We start from the raw sequence: 17,123 nt of genomic DNA on the forward strand, positions 1-17,123 counted from the left end.
ATCCCATGATATTCCGTGATAATTCTTATTCAACCACATCGCTTGATGTCTCTCCGCCTTGGTGAGACTATGCCATGGTGTGGAGCATTTAAAAACATAATGGGTGAGTTCGAATCCATCTTTGAGAGAGGCAAATTCCTTCACAACAAAGCTTCTTCCAACTATGAAACCTTGCAGGTCTACGAACGTTGGTGCAGACATGACTGTTGTTTTCGAGAAGACTGTGATTGACTTTGATGTGTCGTAGAGTTATATATGATCTCATCCCCCTCTCCTGTAATGTACAACGAGACAAGGTTGTTAAGTAATTTTCCCCCAATGTTTGTCAACGGGTTGTACTGAACCACGCGATCGTGTATGATAAGGCAGTACGCGGTGGTATTTGTTGGCATATTCTCTTTGCATTCAAATTCTATGCGCACGTCCACGGTTACGCTCTTGACCGATTCGTTCTGTCGAGAACAATCGATGATTATAAACGGACCGTTAAGTAGAAAAGTTGAAGTGGTGAGGTTCGGTTAGAGATACTCGTATCCATAATAGCCCTTGCAGAAACGCGCTTACATGTCGTACAGAATCGCCCATTTATTTTTATCGAAATCCAAGTTCATATCGTCGTACGAATAACATTCCGAGTTCAGATACAGCTTCACGTTTGTCAATTTGCAATGATCGAATCTTGGGTTCGAAGCTTGGGTCTCCGGACGCAACGTTCTTTCGACCCGTCTGCAGAGCAAAGATAACATATCGCGGCTTCTCGAGCTGAGTAGCGGTCTTGATGGCCCACGAATGCTTAGTTGTTTGCTGCAATAGCGGAAACTCGTACAAATCCTACGAACGAAAAGCCATGCTCAGGTACCGTCCGCTCTCCAGAGTACGCAGCATCGACAACTTATGTATCTCGTTCAGCAGCACGTGAGGCATTGTATCTTGAATATATCAATCGTGAGTTCCAACTCCGAACTTCCCATTAGACTGTGGTTATCGTTACGCGCGCATATTAAAATTAACTCGTGACGAGCGTTGATCACCACGCGTCTGTAATCCTCGCAGAACCCCAACAACATGTTGAGCGGTACGCAAAAATTAAAGTATCCATTTACGTCCCAGCCGGAAATCCAACCAGCGTTCCTCAGAATCACGTTTTTGTCTGACGACACCGTTGCATAGTTTTTCAGTGTGCTGGTTATTCCAACATTTCTGTTGCGATCAATCTCTACACCGTCGAGCTCGTATCGAATCTCATCGAACATCAACGCTACGCAATTATTTCCCAGTACCACTGAAAATCCCTCGGCTAGTTTGTTTATTGTCACTTTTCCCTCAATATACAGAAAACTTTCGGCAACGTATACAGATCCTGTTGCTGTATGGGTATTCGTATCTTGTCGCTGTGCCCGAACGTTCTGTTGGCAAACGGGTTGTACGTATGAGTGATCTTGACGATGCGATCGTCGAAAATCGGCTCGTCCCCGATGTTTAGAGTGTCAGTCATCGTTATCAGACGTTTCGCACCACGAATCCCAGAGATGGTAAAAATGTAACGTTTGACGCGTTACGCTTCTTTTTCTCGGGACAGCAGGACGATTGAATATTATTAAATCGCAAGAGTATTGAATGATTGTTGGCATTGGTGGAATGAACGTTAGCACTGGTGTAGAGATAACGTTCTCTTTCGCGCGCTGCGATATGTTTAGCACGAGCATCTCACGTCCGCGTTATTGTTGCAACCGTCGACGCACGTGCAGTCTGACGGTCATTTCTTCTCCTTGAAAATCAAGCATTCGTCCGTTCTGAATGACGGCGCGTGTTGTCAAATCCGTAATACACCGCACGATGATTGGTAGATGAATGATCTGCGCGGGCCTTTCCGAAATCTTATATCCTGGTGGCACGCTCGGTGAAAACTTATGTATTGTGTGTACACTCTTATTGTTGCCCGCGGTCACGTTGCATTCCACGCGAATAATGTTCACGTTCATTATGTTGATCGACGCATCCGATACGTGCCATTTTCGCGATAGCAATTCACCGCGCTTTGATAAGAATCCTAGGTAAGAATCGTCGGTAACGCGTTACGCATGAAAACACCTCTGAAATATGGAATACGCGCGCGTTTTGCCAGTTGCGTCAATTGTATGTTCGTCGTCGCACCTGTGGGTAGTGTTAATGTTTTTTCGACGTCTTTTTTTTGTACACCTTTTCCGTGCTTGTACGGGGCGAGATACAGTCCTCGCCCGCGTTTATACAGGGCGAGATATAAGCCGTGACCTTTCATCGCGCGATTGTGACGCTGTAACTCCTCTAACTGACGTCGCGCGGCTTTGTTGTCATTCACCGCTTTTGCCACACCAATCGCTCCACCAATCAAGGATCCGAGTACATTCATTATTGGTAAAATCGATAATGCACCGCCTCGTTTTGCAGCCTGAAGTATATTTTTTTTGTCGATTTTTTCGTTGAATTCTTCTTCATACCCATACCGATCTTTGTCTTGGCTTCCATGGCTGCCCAGACAACAGCAGCAGCCGCTCTTTCCCCGAGAGGTGAATCTTTCGCGATTACTCGTTTTGACTCTTTGTCCGCAAGTATCTTGTCCGCCGCGTGTCTGTCGGTGAGCTCGTTGCTTTGGGAGTACGCAATGTCGTGTTCGCGACACGCCGCGTCGAGCGGATTTATACCTCGGTCACCTCTAGCCAATCGCTTTTTCAGTCGAGTACCCGGACCGCAAAACTGGTAACCGGGAATATGTAGTTCGAAAGAAAGAGCGTTTATCGCACGATTCAGAAAATGACCATAGCCCCTTTTTACCGTTGCGATAGCTGGCATTCGATACAATTCTTGATCAACGGCGCGGGTCCGTCAATGTGCGGCCGCTGCCACGGGTTGATTGTAATGCTCGTTGATTGTAACAACGACGATAACTTCGAATCTCCGGATCAGCCCTTATACGTTTCGGAAGCCTGTCCCACACGTGTTCGATATAGTTGCCACACATGCGTAGCAAAATAGGTACGAATTGTAACTGCTCGGCGGTCAATTCGAGTATATCGGAGGGATGTGACAGTATGAGATACATGTTTAATACTGAACGATGCGCGATTTTACATGCCTTTAACTAGTTCCAAATCGCGACATGTTTCTATAAAGCAAAAATTATAAGAGATGTTACACATACGTAAAACGGTTATATGTACATAAGAACGGTTATACATATACGTAAGGATGTTTAAAACAAATAAATGTGAAATGAATATGAACGAACGTAAAAGGTATGTGAACGAACATGAAATGAACGTGAAAGGTACGTGAACAAACGTAAGAAGTACATGAACGAACGTAATAAGTACGTGAATGAACGTAAAAAATACGTGAACGAACGTGAAACAAACGTGGAAAGTACGTGAACGAATATAAGAAATATGTGAACGAACGTAAGAAGTATGTGAACGAACGTAAGAAGTACGTGAACGAACGTGAAAGGTACACGAATGAACATAAGAAGTAGGTAAACGAACGTGAAACGAACGTGGAAAGTACGTGAACGAACGTTAAAAATATGTGAATGAACGTTAAAAGTATGTGAATAAACGTAAGAAGAACGTGAGCAAACGTGAAACGAACGTAAGAAGTATGTTAAAATGTTAATAATGTGAAAACGTTGCTGACTCTTCATGTTGGCTATACATAATAAAAAATACATATTCAGAATAAACGCATGTAATAATACATTAATTTTGTTATACAATGAAAAATATTATGTATATTAATTTACGTTGAATTATATTAATTTTATATTAATTTAGCAGTCATCTTCCACAGGATTGCCCATTAGTACGCACAGCGATAAACCGCGCCCGACCATTGATAAGCACAGCGATCACGCCCAGCCATTGCGAGGTATAGCATCACGCCCGTGCGGCCATTGATACACTCTGCGACGAGCTTATCTTCCTTCTTCGCGCGGCCATTGATACGCGCCGCGACGAGCTTATCTTCTTTTCTTGCGCTTTCTCTATCCGTACGCTGCATTCACACACACGCATACATTGTCATATATACATAATAAAGCATACACTGCACTCACCTACCTACAAATAAGGCGTTCGATTTAGCCATATAATCAGATTCCGAAAACATGAGATTCGTGCGACAGCCGTTGACGATATGCATTACGAATTACGATAACAAGTTACGACTAATAGGGGATGACGAAGAGAGGCGTAAGCATGGCGCGATGCTGCCTACTACCATACGCGCGATCATTTGCGGCCCATCGAATTGCGGTAAAACCAACATTATGATAAACTTGTTGGAATGTCCGCACGATGTACGTTTCGAGAATTTGTACGTGTACTCGAAATCTTTGCAATAGCCGAAATATCGGTATTTGAAGAATTTGTTGCGATCGATGAACGAAATTAACTTTTTTACGTTCTCCAATAACTGTGACATTATTCCGCCGAGTGAAACGCGTCCAAACTCAATTTTCGTCTTCGACGACATTGCGTGCAACAAGCAGGATGCCGTGAGAGAGTATTTTGCGATAGGTCGGCACTCGAACGTCGACTGCTTTTATCTCTGTCAGTCGTACGCGAGAATACCTAAACATCTTATACACGAAAACATCTTAAATGCAAACCTACTGATCCCGTTTAAACAGGATGGTACCAACCTGAAGCATGTGTACAACGATCATGTTAACACCAATGTGTCGTATGATGATTTTTGTGCGTTATGTCGCGATTGTTGGCAGCGTGATTATAGATTCTTAGTAATAGACAAGGATAGCTCGCTTACTAACGGACGGTACAGAAAAGGATTTAACGAGTTCGCGGTGCTGTGAAGCAATTAGTCGTCATCGACACTTCGTTGGGGATGAAACGTGAGCGATCGACGCTCTCTGTCAACATGATTGAGAACAACGATACGCGCGAGCGCAAGAAAATTGCAAAGAAGATTGAGAAAACGAGCGAATCGATTTGTAAAAAACATCGCGCTTTGAAGACCGGTAGGATCGTCGAGCCGCTGTAAAAGTTTGTCGATAATTCCGGTGTCCGCGCGATAAAAGACGAACCGCGTGTCGATGACGTAGGCGTCGAAACGTCATTCACCCAGAAGGATGCGATACTGAATAAGATACAGAGAAAACGAAAGACAGTTAGGACCATGCATTAAATAAATCAAACAAATGGATGCGATATATGTTAAACGATGCAATGAATTTACCGTCGCCGTCGGTGCAGCATACGTCAAACAATGCAATGAATATACCGTCGCCATCGGTGCAGCGTACGTCCAACGACGCGATAGATCCGTCAGCGATAACGTCCACACTGCGTACGGTAGCTGTACAATCAACGATTGAAGCTCCAAAACTGTTAAACAAGACTCTCGAGACTGTTTTTGAATCCGCCGACGATTCGTTTGCGACATCCGTTCGAAATCGATTACAAACGTCAGAGTGTCTAAAAACGTTATCCCAACACTTGGAACTGCTGCGCGCTGGATCAAAAGGGGAGCGGTGCACTTGCGCGGTTCAAATGAACACGGTGCTTTTGGACACAGTGCATTTGGACACAAAAGAAATTTTATTAAAAATGTACACCAGTTATATGCACACGTAAAATTTGACCACCGGATTTTTGCACACGAAAAAATGCCTACCGTTCACTTCGACACGTAAAAGTTGCACACCATTCATTTGCACATCGCTCACTTGCACATCATTTACTTGCACACCGTTCACTTGCCCACCACTTATTTGCATACCAAGAAGTGCGCACCGACCATTTGCACATGGAAAGATGCACACCGATCATTTCCACATGGAAAGATGCGCACCGATCATTTGCACACGAAAAGATGCGCACTGATCATTTGCACACGGAAAGATGCGCACCGTTCAGTTGCACACCGTTTATTTGCACACCGTTTAATTGCACACCGTTCAGTTGCACACCGTTCAATTGCACATTGTTCAATCAAACGCAAATTAAATATTTGTACATTATGGCTGCGTTTGCAGTGTGTACATGGGTTAGCGACTTGGACGGGGTGGATGCGGGAGGGCGGCCAAAAACCTCCCTTGCACCCCCCCCCCGTGTGTGTGTGTGTGTGTGTATGTGTAAAGCATTCACTGCACCACATGGGTTTGCGACTTAAATGGTGTGCAATTGAACGGTGTGCAACTGAGCGGGGTGCAAATAAACGGTGTCCAAAAGCGCCGTGTCTAAATGAACGGTGTGCTAATGATCAGTGCGCATCTTTCTGTGTGCAAATGATTAATGCGCATCTTTCCGTGTGCAAATAATCGGTGCGCATCTTTCCGTGTGTAAATGATCAATGTGCATCTTTCCATGTGCAAATGATTGGTGCGCATTTCTTGGTGTGCAAATGAGTGATGGGCAAGTGAACGATGTGCAAGTGAATGGTTTTGCAAGTGAGCGGTGTGCAAATGAATGGTGTGCAACTTTTATGTGTCCAAGTGAACGATGGGTATTTTTTCGTGTGCAAATATCCGATGGTCAAATTTCACGTGTGCATATAACTGGTGTACATTTTTAATAAGACTTCTTTTGTGTCCAAAAGCACCGTGTCCAAATGCACTGTGTCCATTTGAATCGTGTCCAAGTGAGTGCCACCCGGTCAAAAGTACATCGGAGATATCCTTAGCAGTCGTGGTAAAAAAGAGAAAATTATGGATACCGTATACGGTTCCGTATACCGTATTCGTTTAAACAGGGATGGTATAATGCTGGGTAATAAAACGTTCGACGTCAACGATAGTGATCACATAATTATCGGTGATGTAAAATACGTTGGTACACATGGTCTTTACGAGTTGATCTTGCAACGTCGCTTGCCCTCGGGAACGCCAGGGGCTACGCTCAATTAAACGGAAATCTCAGTATACGCGGTAACGAGTAACGCCCTTCCAGTTAGATGCGATAGTTATTAGAACGGTAGTCTCAATATTTCTCGAGAATGCTCTCGATACGGTATCAGCAGCTTGCATACGGTATCCCCCACTCGCTCGAGGCTTGCGCTCGAAGCGAGAACGGTAACTCATAGACGGTATCCCCCAAATATCGGGCGAGATTGCTCTCGACACGATAGCGGTATCTTGTATACGGTATCCCCCAATATCGATCGAGGTTGCCCTCGATACGATAGCGGTAGCTTGCAAGAACGGTAACTTCCCAATACGCTAAATTGTTGGGCGCCAGGCGCGACTTCTCGCGCCACACAATAATCAGCTATAATACGGTAACCAACTGGAAAGCGTTACAAGTGCCGGTAGCTCTTTCTCGCGAGACGATAGAGTGGCGTGGTTCTTTTTGAGACGGAAGGCGTGGAGATGTCGGATCGAGGCAGGTCGTATAAAGATTCGGTACTCACTTATTAAACAATAAAAGAATATTTTATATTTCTTTACTGATTGAAAATGGTAACAATGTTGCAAGGAGCTTACTCAATGCGTCTGCACACGATTAATTCATGGATTTTACTGTGATAGAGACGGAAACGAACTTTGGACACAAAAATGTGGAAAAGACAAAATTGATAATACGCGGCGGGAGGCCGACGAGGCTCTCCGCTCCAACAAAGACAAAATAAATGATTGCGGAACCGATTCGCGGTAACAAAGATTAATCCTATGACTGTCGGCTCCGGCGTAGTCCGAGAGGGACGTACTCGCGGTATCAATTATTCGGGGTCGGTCGGTCCGAGCCCTCGTGCGGCCACAAAACTCTACTCTTTCTTTGAGTTACTTTACACACTAATATCACTAATAATATCGGATTCGGATGACCGATATCCTCAGAGGGAACGGTATCCGGTATCCGGTCCCGCACGAGGGTTGACCGCCTTTTCCGAACCTTACTTTTCGATGGCTGCCGAGTGCTGGCCTTACAATTTTGAACGGAGTCCCGGTCCCTGAAGTCGTCGGTAACAGTCGCGGTATCTGGGGCTCGTCCTCTGCCAAGTACGCGCCGTCACGGCTTGCCGAACAGTGAGGAGCCCCGGTCCCACGCCGGCCGGCTCGAGCCGCCGCGCATGCGCGTGCTTCGATTTTCGGTCGATCCGCACGCCTCGATCCCATGCTGCGCCGCATCGCCTATCCACTTGCCTCGTGGTCCGTGCGTGACGACTTCCGCCGGGGAGAGTGCTATGGCTCTGCCATTTTCGGTTGGCCCGGCTGGCCATGCCGTGGCCGAACCGATCTGCGTGGCGGGCCGTTTACAATTTGACGGTAACTCCCCCGGTCCGCAGCCCGGTGGCGTGCCCTCGGCGTGATTCCTCTCAAGCAGCTTTCCTGTTGCTATGCGGTATCCTTTCTGTCACGGTATCCTCACGGCGGCGGTATCCTGGCGGCTCAGGGCGGTAATAATCAGCCAGGCTCGGTGCACGGCTCGGCGGGGAAACTCTGCGTGGGGCACCTCTCCTACTGTCGACTGCTCGCGATACTTTTCCCCCGATGGCTGCTCCTCCTCCGTTCGTGGTACAATAAGATTAAGCCTTCACTCGGCGCCTTAGTCCTAAATACCCTAAACAATCTGACCCGGTAACGCGGAAACTAAAAAAGAAAGAAACAAGCGTAAAACAAAGTCGCGTCCCCCTCGACTCGGCGAGGAGGAGCCCCAAATCGACCCCCTCGGTCGGGCTTACGCCCTTGTGACGAACGCGACCGGACGCGTCACGTCACAATCTTTAAACGATATCCCGATGATTCAGTCTACACGGAAAACGATAAACGAAGGTACAAAGGTATATTGTTAGCTACAAACGCGCATAAACGTAAGTACGTTGCGCACGGCCGATATTATTAGCCAATAAAGAATACAAGTATAAATATATAATTGCCCCGTTACTAAGATATGATTTTACGAGCGGAATGGGATTACCTCGCGCTATGACGCCAAACGATAACGCAATCGGAAATTACCTTGCGCTATAATACTAAACGACAACGGGATCGATTACGTGCAATGGGACGATTCTAACGAGCTGGTGGATCGTCTACGGTTACTCGTAGCCTCGCATCGGGCCGGTCATAACGCTCACGACAACGAGATGCTGTCCATCATCGAAAAACTTAGCGAGGCAGGTCTTATTATAAATTAACTCGCGTATCGTTGAAACGAATCAGTTGATCGGCGTCACCCTATACATCATATCAAACCGAAAACATGAAATTACCAAAATCCAACAGTAGTTCCGGAAAACGACGACTTGTCGAGAAACTGCACTCTTCAGCGAGGAAAAATTTTCCGCGGAGACACATCATAGTTCGAGAATACGATGATCTGTGGCAGGCCGATATCGTCGAAATGATTCCGTACTCGCGTTTCAACAGCACTCAGAGAAAAAAAAAGTTTCAGCAACTATAAAAATATAGTCGTATAGCACCTCAACTATTTTTTTCAGGTTATGAAAATTAAACTGAATTGAACTATAAAAATAGTTAGGTTAATTAAATAATATAATTTACGCTATTATATTTTTATAGTTATTATTATAAAAACATTTTATTTATTTAAAATATAAATTTACGGTAATGCAAACAAAGAAAATTTATTTCTCAAAACTATATTTTCATTATTAAAACTATTGTAAGACTTGTGTTAAAGAAACAACATTTAATGTTATAATGTATATAATATATTTTTATTGTAACAACTTTACTTTTACACTTTTCAGTACAATATTTTTTTAGTAACACAAAGTTAATTTTTTTATACTATAGACAATATGCTTTTTGTTCTTTTAGCTATATTTTTATATGTTAAAAAAACTATAAAATTTTACTTTTTTAAATTATGTTTTTGGATGTAATAATGACTACAATGTTACATTGTCAACTATGTACTTATTGTTATTAGTAGTTTATTTTTATTTATGCTCTAATTAGGAGTTTAAAAATATAATTAAAAATACATAATATTTTTAGTTTTTACATGTTTATTATTTTTGTAAAGAAATACAATTAACATATTAAAGCTATACAGCAAATTAATATGTGATACAATAAAATAAACACAAATTATATAATAAAAACATAACTTTTCATATAAATTTTAGATTAGTAAATATTTCTATTCTATAAAATAAACATGTATTATTTATTACAATTAAATTATTAATACTATAATTAAATATTAATTTTAAAAAATTTATTTATTAAAGTTTTAAAACGTATAAAAAGAGCCCTAATAAATAAACGTGTACAAATGTTGATAATTTTTAAAATGTATTGAAGGATGTATGTATTGTATCTCTCTTATAGTAATAATCATAACTCTTGTAAAAATACAATATATAGGGATAACTAGAACATATGATTATCATAAGAAACGTATGTGAAACCATTTTCCAACTTTATTTCATTTCGTGGTTCAAAATATAATAATGAATTATATAATATAAACTTATATTTATTTGTATCTTTAAGTTGATAACTCTGGAAATGATCATCTTTCTCTATACATTTTAAAACTTTAACAATAAAAGCAATTTTTGCATTATTAATAGAATTTTCTGTTTCTTTTAAAATATTAGTTATACGACCGTATATTGTATCGGTATCTGATAGTTTAATGACAGTATTTATATTGTATTTAATATTATCTATCGTAATATGTTTTATTTGATTAAAAGTACTTAAATCAATGTCTGGAATTTTTACAATCGGACGTTCGTCAGGATTATTTAATTCTTTATAAGTAACAGAATTTGTAAAAATTTCATTGTCGAGAAATATTTTAGCCAGATGAAGTTGTTGTTTCATGGCTATAGTATAAGGTAAATTTAATCTATTTTTTGATGTTGAAGCACTTTGCTTTAACGGACGATGTTTTGCTTCGAACCGCATTGACCATATATGAACTAATGGACCTACAATTTTCATTATTCGAGAATAATGGAGCATATTGTGATGCTTTGGTTTTAGTGTTTTATCAAAAAGTTGTATGTATAAACTATGATGTTCTTCTATAAGATTACGAAGTAATTCTATATCACTGCAAGACACAGAAGATTGTAGAGTAATGGAAACAATTTGCCTAAGTAATAAATACAGTTTCCATATTTTATTGTTTCGAGGAATTAACTCTCCAAAAATCAAACAAGCATTTAAAATAAAACATTTCATTTCTGCTGCTGACATTTTTAAATATTTATTTTTTAATTGCAAATAAGTAATAAGTGGGGGTTTATTAGCTCTATCAGGATATTTAAAGTGCTTTAATTTAAAATTAAACGATTCTAATTTACTTTTTGTGTCTATTAATTTATGTAATATTAAACCCATGTTATAGTTACAAACACCTTCAAGTAAGTCATGCATGATGTCCACACAAAAATTTTCTGTAACGTGAAAATCTGATACATTATTCCAAATACATTTTTCTATTATACCTGTTTGTTGAAAATTATTTTTTTTAACGTCATCATTGTAATTTTCTTTGTTGCGTAATATAGAATTTTCTTCTTTAATCATCATAGTTGATTTTTTCTTTTCAACTTTACAAAATCTACAAAAAAAATGAGCATTGAAGCTCTTTGAGAAACCAAGCATGGAATTAAGTTCTAAATTATCACCAATTATTAATGCAAGTTTAAAAAAAATGGTAATATTTTTTCCATTAATCTTAATCTTAATTCCTTCAGTTGCCAAATTATTTAATTGTTTAATAACGTTATTGTATACAATTTTTGAAGAAAATTCATTTACGTCACTAGAATGCGTAATTTGAAGAAGAAATATATGGTCTAATTTTGATCTGATTTCTGTAGGTAAACAAGGTAAAGAAATATATAATCCAGACATTTTATAAATAGTTGCATGTGAACCTAATGGATTTCCACACTCAAAATCATCTTGATATAAAAATAAAGGTAGAAAAATTTTATTAAAATTTTGTTCCGTCGTTTTAGATTTCCAAAACTGAGTCTGTATAATATTTGATATTTTCTGTGAGTCAGATTTTAACTTTGATATATATATCATTGTTTTAGCAAATACATCAGGAATTTCGAAAAATCTTTGTAAAACCAAAGCTATTGGAATAACAGAACCATTACATTTTATGTGTTTAATTACATTTGATTTTAATTCTTCTCTATAACCAAAAGTTACACTTTTTGGATCTATAAGGTAATGTCGTTTACGTAATTCTTGAAAACATTTATATTCAGTATCCATTTGAGAAAAGCTTAATTGAAGATTATCAAATTGTTCTTGAATTTCATTTACGGCAAAATTATGAACAGATTTTTTAATTATTTCTTTTATTGAAATCATAAAATAGCCACTCATTATATCATTAAATATTTTTATTATCTGTTCAGCCTGAATGCGACTCAGTTTTGGATCTCCATAAAGAAAAATTGCAGTTTTTAAGGCAATTTTAGAAGTCAATTCATTGGTTTCAGTTTTATTTTCATTTTCATTCAAAACAATTTCATTATTTTGTAAAGTATTTTGCTCAGTTATAATAAATTCAGTCTCATCAGATGCAATATGATCAATGGGTTCAATTGTTGAAATAAAATCATGATTTTCATTTTTACTCTCTTCCATTACTGATTTTTCATGACACGTTCTAATATGATTTCGAAGAGAATTTATAATACTAAACGTCCGACTGCATGAACTTACAGCACAAGTATAGGTAATATCAAATACTTTATGCACATGCTGCATGTGATATTTTATCAAGTTCCATTTCATTATTTTGGAACATATCGTACAACGAACTTCCATTTTATTTGATATATTTTTATTAATTTTAATATGTAAATATACTAATACTAGAATTAAAATAAAAACAAAAGTATAAAAAGTACAAATAATGTAATATGTTTAATTGTTACATAATACAATAATCTTTTTTAATTTTATAGGTGATAAGAAATGTTTAAAAAAACTTATATTTTATAAAAAATTGCAGTTTAGAAATTCTTGTTTTAAAAAATAATAAATAATTATCTTAAATTATTTCAAGAAAATTATTTATTAATCTCTTGTGCAATAAATTAACTCAATCTTCAGTTTCGCTTGTATTTTCTGATAAATTCGCTAATTCATCACTCACTCTTTGAACGCTTTGATAATTTGTCTGCGTATCTTTTAAGCCATAGATTTCTTTTTGAATGTATGTCCAGACTTGTTTGCACGATGTAGGATATTCTGCTCTTAGAGCATAAAACGATTTAAAACAAAAATCTACACCATCTATAATATGTTGAAATACATATTTTTCCTCATTGATAATAACATAGACAACTTCTAATTGCTCCAAAGGTCCCACGGCAATAATAAAAGGTTGAAGAGTCAAATTGTATTTCTCCATCAATTCTCGATGTTTCTTAATTGTCATCTCTAAATTAGTGATAACCTGTCAATAGGATAGCGAAAATTGAAAAATCAACAAAAAAATTATGCTAATTCAACAAATATAAAATTAAATTTTAAACTTACATTTATCCAAGTAATAAAACCGTTAGATTGTTCGTGATATGATGGTTTCCAATTATTTTTTTTTTGACCCGTTTTCATAAATGTAGGTTTAAATAAGTATGGCAGAACTCGCCAAGCTAATATTTCCGGTGGTACATTTTCATTGTATCCGAGTAAGTTAACAGCATGTTTCCGTTGGTTAGCCAATTTGAGTATTTTTGGGTGTAGTGTGGGCCATTTGTTATGTAAAATATTTATTTCAGATAAATTTAATAATTTATAATCCAATTCGATTAATTGTATTCCAAGTGGTGGGCGTAACTGTGGGTATTTTTCAAAATATTGAGCAATAGTGCAAGTAATTTGACGAGAGTTGAACGTCTTTTCCCATAAAAATTTAATTCTATCAAAGTCATCTAATGGTTCACAAGTCAATTCGTTGAGATAATGCTCTTCTTCCTCATTTATTTTAACTCTCTCATTTTCTGCCACTTTTTTGTCAAATGTAGATACTGCTTTTTTAATTTTTTTGGAAGTGTTTATATATTTGTGATATAATTTTCCCGATGCTAATTTACCATTTTTATAAGGTTTATACCACTTTTCTACGGATTCGTTACGCCAAACATGAACAATCTCATTAGCCCAAAATAAAAATGTCTTTTTAGAGATCCTGAAATATATAATTATTATTTAAAAACTATTTTTTGTTTTTTTATGACATTTATTACATATTACAGAAGATGATATCTTATTACATAAAATAAAAAAAACAAAAATCAATGTATGACATTTACTTGCAACAATTTTGTAGGAGATGCTCGATAATAAATTTTGCCAAATCATTTGAATCTGTATGGGAAAGAAGCGTTTTTGACAAGAAATATTTGCCAAAATTTGACTTTTTTAATAATGTTCGTAATTTCTGTAACATTATTATTAAAAATTAATTTATTAATAATAAAATAATATGAAATAATTTAAATAAGATAATTAAAATAAGATAAATGTAAATAAAATATTACCGTTCCATCGTTAAATAACGCTGTAGTGTTGCGAGATTCGATTTCTAAATTAATACCTTCTTGCACCTAAAGGATATCATTATTAAAAATATGAAAAAAACAAATAATTATAATAAAAATAAATGTAAAAAATTTAAAATATAAAATTATATTTTTCTATAAAACAATTGCATATTTACATTTAACATTATTATTAAGACACATGTAAATAAAGTTGCAATTATAAAAAATTTAATTTACAATGTACAAAATTTTGTAAATAACTCCGTTGTAAAAAATGGATAATAAGAAAAATAATTTGAATTAAAAAAATTAAGTTCGCAAAATTTTAAATTATTAATTCAATTTATACAATTTCATTATTTATTTGTATAATTTATGCCAATATAATACAGAACCATATTTCTTTTTAAAATCACATAAATATACTTAAAGAAACATTAATTTTTGTTAGTTTTTAAATGGAATGATTATAATGTGATACTTATACTGATTGTTTTAATTTGTTTCTTTGCGTGATAAACGTATAATAATCTCCTAGTGGCTGAATTAATTTTTCATTTATTGTTTCGTCAGGAATAAGCATAAAGTTAGACTTATTAATTTTATTATCTGTAAAAATAGAAAAAAAACTTAATGCATATTATTCAAAGTAATAAACATAAAATATGCAATAAATAAAACGAAATGAATCATTTTTTAAATAGGTTTGAATTATATATTTGTAGTATTTATTATTATTATGTATTAATGTTTATGTAAGTTTAAATAAATTTATAAAATTGATTAAAACATTCACAAAAAAGAAATGAACATCAAACAATTACAAATATTTTTTGCAAAATACACATAATTGACAAATGACCTATTTATTAAATATAAATGACAAATTTATGTAACACATACAAAACTGTATGTATATAATAAATATAATTTTAAAAAATTATTTACACACACTTACTAATAAATATTTCAGTATAATTTTCAAGATTCCATTCTTTCAATTTATCACGAACAAAATTATCTTCATTATTTTTGTCGATAGACATATTTTGAATAGAAATATTAGATGTTGAAGGTCCTGCATCATTATTATCTGCATTAGATGTTGCCATTCTTTTTATATGATAAAAATAAACTTTTAATCACCCTGCAAGTAAGGAATCGTAACTAATTATATCAATTTTCTAATTATTTGCACAACATTTCTTTTTATTCTTTTATTTAAGAATTTAAAATCTTTTAAAAATTTTTAAGAATCATATTTATTTTTATAATTTATTAATTTCTTCAAAGGTGATGTTAATGTTATTTCATAAATGTGACTGGCAATTTTTGAAAAAACTTATTATAAATAAAAATTTTACTATTTCAAATTATCTACTTAAAATTATTAGCTGAACTGATAAAAATAACTTTAAGCTTCGGTAATTTATAACAACAATGTTGATATTGTTACAATGCGATGAGAAGAAATGCAGCCGTTGTAATAGTTGAAGAAGAAACGAAGGAAAAGTTGGAAACACACTTAAAGCGTGGTCTACAATACATCGAGTAAGCGTAGAGTAGGAATAAAAAGTAAAAAATATGAAATGAGATTTGCCTATTTCGTTTATTCCTGTTTTTTAATTGGTCAGTTGTTACTCTTACGCCTTACTCCACGCTCATTCCAGTATTGTAGACCACGCTTCAATTGCGATCCTGTCGAAAGGCATAGAAGTGAATAGAAGGGATACTAACCTCGTGGCGCTAAACGTATAGATGTAGCTTCTCTTTAGTAAATCATCTATTTTTCGATAGGCTTGTTGCTCGAATTGGATATTTAGGAGATGAAAACTAACATTTGTTATTTTGTTAACCTGTGTGTCTTATGCTGGTCGCAGCGGTGATGAAATTTCGAATCTGTAAGCGCCTCACCATAACGAAACTACGAAAGTACTCTATCACTCTATGTGACGATGCATAGATGCGCTCGACTTCTGCGCGCGCCGAGCGAGCAAGAGAATCCTCTCTTCTCGCTCGGTCACGTTGAGATGGTTCCAGAACAGCGAGAAGGAAAAGATTCTCTCGCTCGTTTGGCGCGTACTAAACTTAGTTAAGCGCGCATGTTACACAAATAAAGCGTTTGGTATATGTGGTGGAGGTATACTTACGAATCCGAAATCTTATCACTGTAAAAAGATTTTTATGACAATGTATTCGGAATAATACAATAAACTAAAAATTGTCAAAATTGCGATAACTATGAAATAGTTATGAAAAAAAAATCATAGTTCACGTTATTCTTCTCACAGAGCTTGTGCAATATTTAATTATTACATTTTTTAACCATTTATTTTAATTGTAATAACTATTAAATAGTTTATGGAAAAAAATATAGTTTAAGTTGTTCCTTCCATAAAGATTGTGCAATATTTATTTATTAATTTGTGTAACAATTCATTTTAGTTGTAATAACTATGAAATAGTTATAGAAACAAAATTTATAGTTTATGTTATTTCTCCCATAAAATTTATGTAATATTTAGTTATTAGTTTTCCTAACTGTTAATTTTAATTGCAATAACTATTACCTAGTTTATGGAACAAAAATTTTAGTTAATGTTATTCTACCTATAAAGTTTGTGCAATAT

The 17,123-nt window shown here is 36.2% G+C and overlaps 1 protein-coding gene across 1 annotated transcript; it reads right to left on the minus strand.

Annotated features, from left to right (window-relative positions):
* Nucleotides 1–12,954: 12,954 nt before the first annotated feature.
* On the minus strand, nucleotides 12,955–16,584 carry LOC105841087. The gene is made up of 7 exons (XM_036290010.1): nucleotides 16,231–16,584; nucleotides 15,452–15,640; nucleotides 14,981–15,102; nucleotides 14,491–14,556; nucleotides 14,263–14,390; nucleotides 13,487–14,138; nucleotides 12,955–13,403 (listed from the first exon to the last, which is right to left on the minus strand). Exons 2-7 carry the CDS (start codon nucleotides 15,603–15,605, stop codon nucleotides 13,047–13,049), a joined length of 1,479 nt encoding a protein of 492 aa, XP_036145903.1. The 5' UTR covers nucleotides 15,606–15,640; nucleotides 16,231–16,584; the 3' UTR covers nucleotides 12,955–13,046.
* Between the last annotated feature and the right edge of the window lie 539 nt (nucleotides 16,585–17,123).

The sequence above is a fragment of the Monomorium pharaonis genome, chromosome 7 (assembly GCF_013373865.1).
Source record: "Monomorium pharaonis isolate MP-MQ-018 chromosome 7, ASM1337386v2, whole genome shotgun sequence".
NCBI classification, from domain to species: Eukaryota; Metazoa; Arthropoda; class Insecta; order Hymenoptera; family Formicidae; genus Monomorium; species Monomorium pharaonis.